The sequence below is a fragment of the Mixophyes fleayi genome, chromosome 4 (assembly GCF_038048845.1).
Source record: "Mixophyes fleayi isolate aMixFle1 chromosome 4, aMixFle1.hap1, whole genome shotgun sequence".
Lineage (NCBI taxonomy): Eukaryota > Metazoa > Chordata > Amphibia > Anura > Limnodynastidae > Mixophyes > Mixophyes fleayi.
In genome coordinates, this window is record NC_134405.1 from 318,535,266 (window position 1) to 318,550,262 (window position 14,997).

The window sequence follows — 14,997 nt, forward strand, 5'->3', positions numbered from 1 at the left end:
AGGAAGTATAACTGGAAAGATTTGAAGATAACAAAACCTCCTGTTCTTACTGTTAGATGAATATGATAAACGACTTGTACAATGGAATTATTTTGTAACTATAGCCATAACTACTAACAATCAGATCGTCAATGTAATGAAAAACACACCTATTTGTAGACATGTGTTAGATGTGTTCTCATGTAGACTTTCAACATTCAATTTCATAGAAACCATAAGACCGGAAACCTTCAATTACAGAGATTGTCTCAAAGGCGCGAGGTTATAAAAAGAAAATGTTTATTAAAAATATTCAGGAACGCCGACATAGGGTTGTTCAACATAACCCTGCATGTATTTGCCAAACTGGACACTGGCTTGGTAGTTTGGTAATCAGCTCAAACACCAGGCAATTTAAATATGGTCTATTAAATGGTCTAACAGTTATGTGTGCAGATCTTGGAGGAGGTGTGACGACATGTACTGTACAGGAAACAGACAAATGTAGAGTTTCACCTCCACACATCAACCAATCAAATTGGTTTCCGATAAAGAAAAAAATGTTTTGTGCCATCCAATCAGAAAAGTGTAACAATTTATGATGGCTTTGCATGTTAAGATCCGGACATTTGGACTGATTGGCAATCGACCAGCTCTGTATCCAATTTGTGTGCATGGCCAAATTTGACAGATCCAACCATTTGGAGGTCAGGCAATTGGATGTATTCTATGAAGCTCCATTAATTAAACCAAATTTGTTTACATGGTGACTTTAAGTAGAGGAAATCTGGTCTGTTGAAACAAAACACACAATGATATTCATGCAGGTAGATGATGACCATCTTGATCACTTTTCAATGATCAGGTGAGTTTCCATAACTTAAGACACACGTCCATCTACCAACATTCTTTAATGATGATGATAATGATGAAGATGAAAGTCTGTAAAAAAAATGTACTTACTAAAATGTTCTATGTTCTTCTATTATGTATGTAGTGACTTTAGGCAGTGTCTATTTCCTCACCCCCACCACACTAAGGATATAATTCTCTATAACCCTCCTTCTGTCATCCCAAGCTGATAATGTTCATTTTCTGAAGCCAATCAAAGTCTTTGCATTCCAAACCTCCGCCAGATAGCCCACATCCCCCAGCTGTAATGGCATGTAATTGTATTACCATGTATAATTCATAAAGCACTCTCTAAAGACCACAACGCTTTCAATCACTCATGCACTCAGCCTGACCGAAGATTTGTTTTCACAGTGTTAGGGAGGGAGGGGGTGGCTGTGAGTAGGTGTGGGTACCATATAGCGGAGGGATGACATGTACATAAATGTGAGTAACTGTAGGAAGCACACAGGATGTCTGTATTGAAGGAAGAGAGTGAGATGTACATTTGGAAACAGACATGGGTTGAGCTAGTGAAATTAGGTGCGTTTGAGGAGCAGGGAGACACATGTAAAATACATGTTGGCCGACAGAGCCGTGTATGAACCGGGAAATGATGTAGCTTTGCTAGGCTTCGTGAAAAGTCACAGAACGACGGTAGTGGCCTGTAACAGTGGAAGATTAGGATTTCTTGGGCTTGGAGCTAAAGCATAACCTTCTACTGCCATTTGGACTGGTGTTAGCTCTACTGGCGTCCTATACAGAAGTAAAGCAATTCTTTACCTGTACATTCACAAATCCTCCTAACATGCTGGTTAAATACTGCCTTCAAACATGACGCACCTTGGTTCATCTGCACAGATCGCCCTCCATGGGCATAATTATCTCTATACCAGTGTTGGCTAACCTGTGACACTCCAGGTGTTGTGAAACTACAAGTCCCAGCATGCTTTGCCAATATATAGCAGCTTATTGCTGGAAGGGTGTGTCCCAGGTTAGCCAACACTGCTCTATAAAACTATCAAATGAAATAAGCTGGGACCCAGGACAAAATATACGCTTCTCTTTTAGTAGGAATTTTTACCAATTTCTATTTTACAGAAGTCTGCGGTAACTCTAACAGACTTTAAAAACCTGTATAATGTACATTCGGGAGTATCTAATTCATTAATACTGGTGTTCCTAATGAATGTGGAAGTGATGACATCACCACACACCGATTATACAAGTCTTCAAGTAATAATAATATTTTAATAACTGTGTGCGCTTGGACTGAATGAAGCAAGATACGGATAGAGTAACAGAAAGTGACTATTACCTTGGGTAGCCTCTCTGGGTCTCCCGGATGCCTAGGGATCACCTTCTGTAGCCTCTGGAAGCCATAGTCAATGGTTGGTTCGTTAAGAGCTGAAAGAGACATAGGGAAAATGTAAGTTTTGTAAAACATGTGACTGTGTTAATGACGGGTAAATACGGCCACATTGGTTTTACATGAACATCTGTAAATAAAGCGAAAATTTAAAGGGCGCACATTTGTCATTAACATGTGAAAACAAACGTGCATTTAAATGAAATTTATATGCACATTTTAATATATACTGTGATTGCAATATGACTTCCTGCATCCAATTCTTTAATATTCTCAGTAAATGCGCCTCCTTCATACCAGATCTGTTCACACAGGCAAAGCTGCATTTTATAATTATTCATCAGTGTAAACAGCATCATCATCATCACCATTTATTTATATAGCGCCACTAATTCCGCAGCGCTGTACAGAGAACTCACTCACATCAGTCCCTGCCCCATTGGGGCTTACAGTCTAAATTCCCTAACACACACACACAGACAGACTAGGGTCTTTACGTGCCGACAATGTGGGTGTCCATATAAATATAGGAATTAGGCATTTACCATTCCAGATTTAAAAATGCTCATATAGCTTCAAATACGCATGTCAACCCTCTGACACACTTCACACATATTTATAAAACATGGGTTTAGGCTAAATCCGAAGTCTTAAGCTGGCCAAATATAGTGACGTCAACCCCAATTGTTGTAACAGCCAGATCTGTGGATGATTTGGACAAATTGGTAACTCTATGGTCAGGAATGGCAGGAACCAGCAAGTTGAACGGACAACTATGATCGCCAAACCACATTTTCCAGCAGGACCAATCAAAATCCAATAGAGCTGAAAGGGTTTGAAGGTCATGTGGCCACACAAACAGCAATGTTGGCCAATTTAGAGAAAGTAATCGTACGGCAAGAATACTCATAACGAGTTGCACGTAATGAATACATATTTCACATAGTAGAAGATCTATCATCATTATTCTGGTGTAATATAGAAGAAAGAAGATCTTAGGATCACTATAGCTTTATATCACGAAAACATAACAATAATAATAATAATAATAATAATAATAATAGGGACAATACCTGTATAAAGTCCAAGAAGAATATACATATTATGCATAATGAAACTAAAGAAATGACTAGTATCACATAATACTAGCTCAATTCAACAATTTAAGGTTAAATCAGTTTCCGATGATCACTTGCTTGAAAATGACTTTGTTGCGCCATGTACGGTAACCTTTACTTTTGCTGATAGGGAGAAGCCATGGTGACCTCTCGAAGGAGGCAGTACCCTTCTAAATATGCTGAGAGCAAGGATACTTCTAAAGCAAAAATGTTCTGACCATATTTGTGTTCCACTGTAGCGTCCACGACCTGAGGTGGACTTTCTTGTAAAAATGCAAGCATCCAGTGAGCAACTAATAAAATACTTCTGGAATAAACTGAACTGTTTTGAGAATGGTAAAACTGTGCAATCCATTCGTTATGATAAAATATCTAATATTAAGATTATTTCCACTTTAAGTAATGGGTTTTCTGACCTCGCAGTCTTTGTTTAGAGAGTATTACGTACTGCTTCTTTAGGACAATGGAGGGAGCGCTGAATTTAGGAGCTCTTGCTGCCACTGTTGGTATGAAGAAAGATTTGTGTCACTGACAGCTAATAGATATCATTTGTCTCCTCTACTATTAAACATGATTCCCAGGCATGGCACTTTCTCTTTCCCTGAATTTGTCCATCTATTTAAAAAAAAAAAAACCAAGCGCTTCAATGAATTCCGTTCTCTAGGATGTAGGAAAGATTATTAGCAAAATTGTGTGAAATTCTAATTGACCCTGCGGTAATGGAAGGCGTTGTAATATCTCACTGCCCCATCTCCATAGACAGGTAGAGAATCCTCCGGATTTTTAAAAGGACATTTAAATTGAAAGAGACTGAGAGCAATAGCGTAATTACACCAATAAAATCCTTTAACTTGTCAACTTGAAAATCTAAATGGCGATCAATCATTTCTGCGAAAGAAATAATTCTTAAAGACTCTTGATTGACAGCTCATACTTTCATATGTAAAAAGGAAAAAAAAAAAAAGAGTTAAATAGAAAAAAAAAAATAAGGGAAGCAAAGAATAAAAAAAAAAAATAGAACAGCTTTGGTAAAGTGGCCACAAATCCATTTACTAGAATACAATACTTCGGATAGGTGAGTAAAAAGCCAATAATTACTTCTGTGAATGCGCAGCCATCAAGATAAGTACTGAGAACTTGGGCAAACTTTTTTTTTTTACACTAAACGTGTTTGAAGCATGCACTAAGGAATCACATACGACATAATTGAGTAGACTCACCACCTACGCACAGGCAATCACCTTGTGGCCTGAACCAATATTCCTGAGAATGTAGTCTATCAATCCCCTAGAACCGGTGGCCTCACTGAGGTATGAGGTGCCTTGTGCCTCATCACTGATGTCACTGACTCCTAGTGAACTGGTAGACTGAATATTGGTTCATTTCATAAAATGGGCACCTTTACTGTGTATATGTGACCGATTCACTTCAATGATGTGGAGTCACACGGCTAGGTCTGTGTTTGTGTGTATATATATATATATATATATATATATATATATATATGTCTTGCTTTGATTTGAATTGTTGCATATGCAAATCCGCGCAGTGGGCGCATAGCGATGCCTCCTCATTTCCTCCCTCTGGAATGTGCCTATGTCAGGTTTTTTTTCCAAACTCCCGCCTGCTATCACTTTTGAGCTATCGCCTTAATTAACTACAATTTCTAAATGTTTTTCCCAAAATATAGTTCTTTCGAGAGTCAGTTATATTTTATAGAAGTCAGTAAGGAGAGATGTGCTCTGTCTATTTCCTGTCCCACTTCTGTACATTTTAATGTCTCTATAACATTCGTAGATTTGAGCCAATAAATTAGCTTTTCTATAGAACGGCGCCCGGTTGGTGCAAAAGGTGCTCTAGTGAAAATATTGGGCAATGCTACATCTTCACAAACTCCAAGAATGTATAAAAGTCAAGTTGTTTTGAGCCTCTACAGCCATTTACTCAAAGAGTTAATGTCCCCTTAAATGCATAATCCAAGCCCCCTTGAAACCTCTTTAAATATCTAGTCCTACAGCAAATCTAGTTTTTGCATGTGAGCGCAATATATGGCGATCACCATCTTCATTTCCCTCACCTCCTCCACTCAGTCACCACTAACTTAATTCACTTCCCCACAGTGGTCAAAGTGGGAATTTATAAGTGGCGGAATGGAAAATGTAAGTGAATGGAATTTGATAGTTTTACAATGAAGGCAGCAGAAGAAGTGGCGGTATGGCATACCATGTATACCACTTCGACCACTGCTTACCCATATACATGGGCACAATATTCCAGAAACAGGAGCACAATGTCACAATGATGATGTAACTTGTACTGCGGGCATGTTATCCTCACTATATCTCTACACATCTCTCGCCGAGCTGTCGAATCTTACCTGGTGATATCACGCGGTCTCCCACAACCTGAGCGACAGACAAGACTTCCAGCTAATTGGTGGTAACACCAACATACTGCCTACCTACCTGCCTACCGCTCATTGAACAGTGATAAAGCATTGAGGCCGAGATAATCTAACTCTACCATGTATGAACATTGTGAGGACAGTGGCTCAGTGGTTAGCAATTCTGCCTCTCAGCACTGGGATCATGAGTTTGATTCCTGACCATGGCCTTATCTGTGTGGAGTTTGTATGTTCTTCCAATGTTTACGTGGCTTTCCTCCGGGTGCTCCGGTTTCCTCCCACAATCCAAAAACATACTGGTAGGTTAACTGGCTGCTCTCAAATTGACCCTAGTCTGTTTGTGTGTGTGTTATGGAATTAAGACTGTAAGCTCTATTATGGGCAGGGACTGATGTGAGTGAGTTCTCTGTACGGCGCTGTGGAATTAGTGGCGCTATATAAATAGCTAATGATGACATCAATTTAAGCATTTAGACAGTGACAATGTAGACCCATGAAAAAAATCTTGGACAGAACATAGATGAAACTATGTCACATTGGGATTTACATCAAAACACAAATATAAGCATTTGATGATGCCCCTTTAATTCAACACTTGATCAAACCTGCAACTAACAGAATTAACTGCAGAGATCTTAAACTGTGCCCTATAGATAAGACACCCACTAAACCTGTCTCAGGTTAGTGCATCATGACATATAACCAAGATAAAGAAGCAAAATGATTAAACATGTTTTTCTCTCTGAAACCGTAATGCTCCATTGTATCTTAGACAATATTATCTAGTTCTCTCTTTTTTTTTTATCGTCTTCAAAATACAAATTGTATTTTTTTTTCATTGATTGCTGCCGAAGCCACTTTGGGGATTCGGAGAAAACAATCGCATTTTGGAGCCATTATTGCCTTCAAAAACTATAGGAGTAATAACAAAAAAAAACTAGATGATTATGTTGGCATTTGATAACTGAAAAATGACTGGAAAAAAACATTTTTACTCAGAGCCAATTTTAGCGGGATAAAAATCTCCCCCTTCCCCGTTCAAGAAGAAAGTTCTGCTGCTAAGTTTCAGAATCCGCACAGAGTACGCACCAGGAGACAAGTGAGCGGAATGCTCAGGAGAAGCAGCGGAATCTTTGGAGAGATCAATAAACAATCATTTGGGACCTCTTTTGTGTCATAAAATTCAACAGCGCAGCAATCTGTGGATAGGGAGTGTATCTATCTGTTAATGTACTTGCCAAGCTGGGAATTGAGTGATAGTTTTCCACTTAAAATGGGATTCGATTTTATCTATCGCTAGCAACAGCTACCTATCCATCTCATACGTACCTATCTCATACATATCTATCTCCTATGTATCTATCTATCTCATCTATTTATATAATATCTATCTCATATGTATCTATCTCATACATATCTATCTCCTATGTATATATCTATCTCATCTATTTATATAATATCTATCTCATATGTATCTATCTATCTCATCTATTTATATAATATCTATCTCCTATGTATCTATCTATCTCATCTATTTATATAATATCTATCTCATATGTATCTATCTCATATCATCCATCTTGTATATATCTAATTTCCATCTATCTAATATCTATCTCATCTATCTCTTACATACCTATCTGATACATATCTATCTATCTATCTATCTATCTATCTATCTATCTATCTATCTATCTATCTATCTATCTATCTATCTCCTATGTATCTATCTACCTATGTAATATATATCTCATATGTACCTATCTGATACATATCTATCTATCTATCTCCTATGTATCTATCTATCTTTGTAATATCTATCTCATATGTACCTATCTGATACATATCTATCTATCTATCTATCTATCTATCTCCTATGTATCTATCTATCTATGTAATATCTATCTCATATGTACCTATCTGATACATATCTATCTATCTATCTATCTAATATCTATCTCATCTATCTCTTACATACCTATCTGATACATATCTATCTATCTATCTATCTATCTATATATGTAATATCTATCTCATATGTACCTATCTGATACATACATATCTATCTATCTATTTAATATCCATCTATCTAATATCTATCTCATCTATCTCTTACATACCTATCTGATACATATATATCTCACATCTATCTATCTCTTATGTATATATATATCTATCTATCTATGTAATATATGTAATATCTATCTCATATGTACCTATCTCTCTCATATCTATCTATCTATCTATCTATCTATCTATCTATCTAATATCCATCTATCTAATATCTATCTCATCTATATCTTACATACCTATCTGATACATATATATCTTACATCTATCTATCTCCTATGTATATATCTATCTATGTAATATCTATCTCATATGTACCTATCTGATACATTATCTATCTATCTATCTCTTATCTCCTATCTATCTAAAACATATCTGATATCTATGTAATATCTATCTCATATGTACCTATCTGATACATTATCTATCTATCTATCTATCTCTTATCTCCTATCTATCTAAAACATATCTGATATCTATGTAATATCTATCTCATATCATAGGTAACTATCACACATCCAAGTAATATTTATCTAATACACATATCAATATAAACATCACATATTTATCACACATACGTTTATATAATATATATATATATATATATATATATATATATATATATATATATATATATATATATACATATATATATATATATCACAGTTATATATATAGTCACAGCCCTCTCCCGGTCACAGTTTCTCCTGTAATTGTTCATCACGATTCTGCCTGGGAGTTGTGACAATGGCGGTTATCAGGGACAGGAGATGCATGGAGCATGTGTGATGAGCAGGTTTACGTCCCTCGTACCCCAGCGAGATCCCTGACACTACTTTTATCATCTCGTTTGTGCTCCGAATGAGCTGAGAGCAGCAATTGCCGGAAAACAGGCAGGTGATAAAGAGCATTGATTTAACACATCTTGTTTTCAATCATGCTCCGGTTTTTGTAACTTGCGTTTCTCCTGTTCTCTGGCTCGTTGCTTTTATCTGACGAGCTCAGCCCTTCTCACTGGGAATGAAAAGGTCGCCCAATAAGACATGGTTTGCTGAAACCAGAACGCTCGGCGGGGAAAGTATTTTAGATAAACACTGTCAGGCAGAGAGAGGGGGTGAATTGCAACAGCACAATTGCTGAGCGACAATACATATTACTCTGTTCTGAGCGGGTAACAAGCCTGTGATGGTTTACTGGCTCCCAGCAAGGCGCAGTCCCTGATAGATTATGTACAGAATAAATGTATTCCTAGGCCACAGTCTAACTTCTATAGATAACACCTCTGCAGTCTCCCATGTACTAACATTTTCTCATCCAATAGCCCAGTGGTTCCCAAACTGTGTGCCACGGCTCCCTGGGGTGCCACGACGATCTCACAGGGGTGCCGTGGCCAGGGCCAGTGGCAAGCAAGGCGGGGGACTGCTTGGTAATTATTTTGGCTTAGGGGTGCCTTGAAAAAATTATTGAGACGCTAGGGGTGCCTTGAAGTGAGAAAGTTTGGGATCCACTGCAATAGCCTATAGAAAAACGAATTATGCTTTTATAATCTCCAGAAAAAACTTCTGAGTACTTCATACAGGCCAACATCTAAGATGACCCCTCCGAGAGATCTTGGAGGGGAGACGTGCTGGAGGGGAGATCTGCATGGGTGGGTGCCTGGCCAGCCAATCAGAATTATCATGGTCCCGTCCCTCCTGTTCACTACCGCAATTCACAGCTTGGTGCAGAGTGGGTCGGGAGTATGTTGACTCGATTGGCTGCAAATCTTGTCCTAGTAAAGTGGGCGGGATCCGGGAGACTGTATGCTCTTCCTGGGAGGACTCCCTGAAATTCGGGAGTCTCCTGGCCTTTTTGGAGGAAACTATTGTGTACTTTAAGTTTTCTGAGACCGTCTCATCCACAGATGAGTGTTCATATGATATTTCTGAGGCACTTTGTGTCATTGGTTCCTAGTGAGTTAACAGACTGCATTCTTATGATTATATTTAGTTTACTACTTCTCACTCCCTCCCCTCAGTTTCCCCATCCCTGCTTTACACCAACATTATCCCCCACCCCTGCGTTCACAACCTACCAGGCTCGCCACCCGTTCCTCTCACCTCCCATTGGAGCACTAACCTCCACATAAGCACTTTTTGTGCGGTAAGTGAGCATTCCCGGAAGTACACACAAGTGTTCAAAATGAACACTGGACGGCTAGAGGCTTATATGCTGCATCCTTCCATCCGTTCACCAATCAGTGATATATATTAATGGATGGACACAGTGGCGAATAATAATTCTATCAGCATTAAATACATGATTTTCCACAGTGTCAAGTCCTTTAAGTTGTTCCAGCATCACTGTGATTTTGTCTAGTGCCATCCCTGGACAGCACAGAGGCTATATCGTCAATATGCTCAACGTGTATTATTTTAAACGAAAGTGCTCATGAAGGGTGCAATGTAGATAGAAAAACCATTAACACAACACATGTCGCTTTTCATGTTACATTATAACAAATAGCATCTCCTGATACATGGAAAGTCTGCGTTCTCCCATTAACCCCCCACCTTTCCACCCTACTAAGTCAGACAGGAGCTCTGGGCTCCCCCCTGTCCGCCCCTCCTCCGGGGTCTGGTGATATATACTGCTGATGTTGGGAGCCTCTGTAACACGAAGCAGCATCTTCCACAGTTTCCTGATTATATTAGCATTGATTTCTGATTTCTGGATTTCATCTCCCCCAGACCTAAGCACAGAGCAGACACTTAAAAGCTAAATAATCAAAAATAATGCTTCAGAGGTTTAAAGTGGAAGGCTGACACGATATATTGGGCCTTTGAAAGTGTCTGCGTGCCGGTGAGAATACACAGCGGTGCATGTTAGCGAGACACGTAATGGAGGGTATAACTCCTTGTCTGCACACCTTGCTTAACCCCTCTGCTCTGGCACCAGGGTGGATAACTGGGGAAGTCTGTGTGTCTGCGATAGTCAGGCCCTCATTTAGGAACTTACTAATCAGCTCTCATGCATTTCGACAGGCTCCCCATTAAACCATCCTTCCCAGCTTTGTTCTCAGAACCGCACTTCTGTTTATCCACCTACTGTATGCTGGGTGGTAATCCCACGTACTTACTACTTTCTAACTAATTATTTCTTCCTGCCTCCTGCAATTAGTTCACTGAGTGGACTTATGTTTTATATTATAATATTTAATGTGCTTCACCGGTTCCCCCCATAAGGTGCTCTCTATATTTAACACTGTATTCACTGTATGCACTACGACCTGCAGAAAACAAATGTACTACTGAGCTCCTCCCCCATCCCATGCGGCCTGTGATTGGCCCTCTCTCTCCCATGCAGCATGCTTACTGCCGCCGTTTTAAAGCGGCGAACGGCATTGGTTTGCATTGGTCTGTATTTCAGAGCCGCCAGAGGCGAGGGAAAAACCACTGCATGTAGGAAACGCATTTCTAAATATAATTTTTAACATGTTTTATAAAAGTAAGTGTAATTGAACCGTGCAATTCTATTTATTACAGAAATACATTGGTTTTATTTTGTTGCTGTTGCGATACTCCTCCCAGGCTCTCTAGAAGTATAAAAACACTAAACTTAATCAAAACGAAGTCCCTATGAAAATAATGGTTTATAAAGTTTTCCGCTCCGCTTTTTAAGCACTTACCATGTAGGCTTTCAGGATTTCTACATTTACCTGTACTGAACGGTTGGCCCACTGCTTCTAACAGAGCAGGCTATAGAGAGCTGTCAGTGGGACTTGAGCTATGTAAATGCAGAAATTCACTGTACAAGAGCCATGGCCAATCAAATCAAGTATCGATGACAATCTACATCGTCCTAGTGCGCTTGAATGGCTAAAATGGGATGGGTCAACCAGCGCAGCCACTGCCTGAGGCGGTAGCAGCCTTGCTGCCCTCGCTTAACACTCTGGTTACTGGCCGTATCCTGCAACAACTGAACGCAGGACGACACAAGTCACCTGCTCTCTTTCCTCCAATCGGTGTATTGGGCTCACGGTTCCTGGCAGCGTTAGTGGAGTATGCGGCAGGAGCGGGGGAAAACTTCCACTGTCTCTCCTGCTGCCCCACTGATTACAGACAGCGGGAACCCCAGTGAAGGGTGACAAAGGAGAGGGTAGCTAAATGGAGGGGTGGTTTTCTATAAATAGATAAACCTTTAAATGTTTATTTAATAATATGATCCATCTCTATAGCTGCCTTGTGAACAACAGTAACCAATTATTAACTTGGATGTGTGTTTGCAATATAAGTGAATGCGTTCATGCGCCTATGCAGATTTGCGTGATTCTGGCATGGGGAGGTACAAATACTCGCTTCATGATGAGGACTTGGCGTAAGTCAGGCGCATATGCTGCTATGCATATCATCATCATCATTTATTTATTTATATAGCGCCACCAATTCCGCAGCGCTGCACAGAGAACTCATTCACATCAGTCCCTGCCCCCCTTACAGTCTAATGCCCTAATATAGATACACACACACACACGCATATGAGAGGAAATATTTTTTTGATATTTGCTCTCATGTGTGACCAACCCTACATCAGCCTCAAACTGTGCACATACAAAAGCCTTTGCAATTTTTACAGAGACGGTAATGCTTCAGGTCCTAGGGCGCTAGACAGGGCCATCTTAACAACATTATGGGCCCCCGGGCAAAGCAGTGCACCGGGGCCCCTAGATATAGATATAGATATATAGATGTATACAGATACAGATATAGATATAGATATATAGAGATAGAGATAGATAGATGTACTTGCTCAGTGACCCTTGAAGGTTTTTTTTTTGCAGGATTATTTATTCTCATTAAGAGCCGTGCCTATGGGGCCCCCTTGCCCTTGGGGCCCCCGGGCAGCTGCCCATCGTGCCCAATGGAAAAGATGGCCCTGGCACTAGAGGCTCAACAGCTAGAACTGTTTAACAGCACAACAGCAGTCGTGAAGAATCTGTCAGCTCGCAGCCATTTTCTAGCAGTGCATCAGTATAAGTCTCCCCTATATCTTCTCAGAAGGCCGCAGACATATGTACACGCGGTGACACAGACAACTCTCCAGGCAGTTAGATGTTTTATCCCTGCCATTTAGCAGAAAGCAGAAGTGAGAAGTGGTAAAACCTTTAATAAACTCAGGGCAGCCGCATTCTGGAAGAAAAGGGGCAGCTGGGAGCCGGCAGACAGGGACCAAACGCCAGATTGTAACCGTTTTATTGCTTTCTCTCCTCATAAATTTCACATTTTGGAAGTTAAGTGTAGATTGAGGTTTGTGGCTTGTTTAGAAAAGGAACCAAATTTGGTTTTTTAAGTTTTCAACCTGCGACTAGAAGCGGCAGCTGTGTCTCTGACACATGCACGGGGCCCGGTCCTGATTTGTGAGTACTGTAACCCTCCGTATTAGAGAAGAATTGGCCCCAAAGTGCCTGATTAGGAAACAGCTGCAGATTTTCAGGCAATAGCTTTAGGCATAAGAAAAAAAGAAAGAGGCAGCAGAAGCAGGTAGGAAAACGTCTGAGGACTACAACCAGCGTCAGGAAGACACAGTGTCAGCAAGAACAATGGAGGGTCTCAACAAACTAAACTAAAAGGGGATAGATACTCATAAAGAGGTTTCTTGTGTGTCATTGTGCAAGGACACAATGACACAAACATCTGTGAATATATAAGATAACTCATACTATAATTAATAAGCTGATTTGATTGATCTGCAGGGATGTTATATGGCTGTCCCAGGAAATTTGCAAGGAAATTACTAGTAAAGAGCAAATAAAATATAGATGAATTACACATGAAAAGAGTCACGATGAAAGTCCTTCTCTAATACTTTTTTATTTTATTGCATAAAACCATCAGATTTGTATAAAACCATCATTTTATGGGGATTAGGGAACTTGGGAGGCATATCCCTTACATGTCTATGAGCCCCTACATACATATACCAATGCAAAGTAGTCTAAAGACATTACATCCTGAACTGTTTTAAAAGAGAGCATGTATGTCAGGGTGTGGGAAGGAGTCTTGTTGGATGACTGCCCCAGTTATCCAATCAGACGCCTTTAACATCACTAAGGGATAGATTATATCAAACCTTCTAAAAACGAAAAGCGGAGGTGTTGCCCATAGCAACCAATCAGATTCTAGCTGTCATTTATCTAGTGCATTCCAGAAAATGATAGTTAGAATCTGATTGGTTGCTATGGGCAACACCTCCACTCTTCCTTTTCAACAGGTTTGGTAAATCTAGTCCTGTGTATGACCTTGTTTCTTGGTCAAATGTGCAAAAGAACCAGTGAAGACAAACGTTAAAGTGGAAACAATATAGAGCATAGCACAGCTGGACCCCAGCAGATCTGGAGAATGGTACACTCCATGTAAGTAAAAGTGTTGGTTTTATCTGAACATGGTGAAATCCACTCTATAGTACATTTCAGTACATTTAAAAACATGTCGCTATGTACAGAAATGTCCTGTAACCCATAGCAACCAACTGTGTTAGAAAAAATGACAGCTTTAATCTGATTGGTCGCTACATGTAATAGTACATTAGTGCAAATGGCACCACTTTATTAAGTTAGCCCCAAAGTATAGTTTACTGGTACCAGTCTTCAGTAATCTATTGACCCTTCTAAAAGGCCAGGTCTATTATAAAGTGATGGACACATGTTCCAGGGGGCCTCATCCTCTGGGAAATCGCCTCTTGGATGTCAGTGGTATAATTACCCCTATGTCAAGTCGGAAAGGATGAAAAAGGAGCCGTCCTGTCACAGCGGGAAGGTGACAGTGAGTTTTGCCATATCTGCTTCGGATCTGTTTCCTATTTCTTGGTCAGGGGCTGTGATCCTTCCTCCCACCCCCCCTTCTCCACCTCCTTCTGAGCGCTGCGGTGTCCATGTAACAAGACCATGGAGCCAGAGAGCTAATGAGAAGAAGAGCGTGTGCTTCTGTCCTCTGGATCAATACACACAGCAGCACGCTCTAGAGAACCCCCCCCCCCTTCACTGCTTCATTTTTCTTCTTCCTACAGATGAGTCATGTTATTATTTTCACGGGGTCGATATCCTACAACCTTTTTTTTATTATTTTATCTGCTGCTCTATAAATTTTCTGATTACTTTAAAGAGAGGGGGGGGGGGGGATCCAGGTTAA

General features: G+C 39.9%; 1 protein-coding gene across 4 annotated transcripts in view; it reads right to left on the reverse strand.

Moving 5' to 3' along the window:
• Positions 1-14,997, reverse strand: part of EBF1 (EBF transcription factor 1) — a 276,753-nt gene that overhangs the window by 20,262 nt on the left and 241,494 nt on the right. For all 4 annotated transcript variants that reach the window (XM_075210160.1, XM_075210158.1, XM_075210159.1 and 1 more), the window contains exon 11: positions 2,189-2,277. In XM_075210160.1, the coding sequence (XP_075066261.1) occupies positions 2,189-2,277 (89 nt within the window). The remainder of the gene's footprint in view (positions 1-2,188; positions 2,278-14,997) is intronic.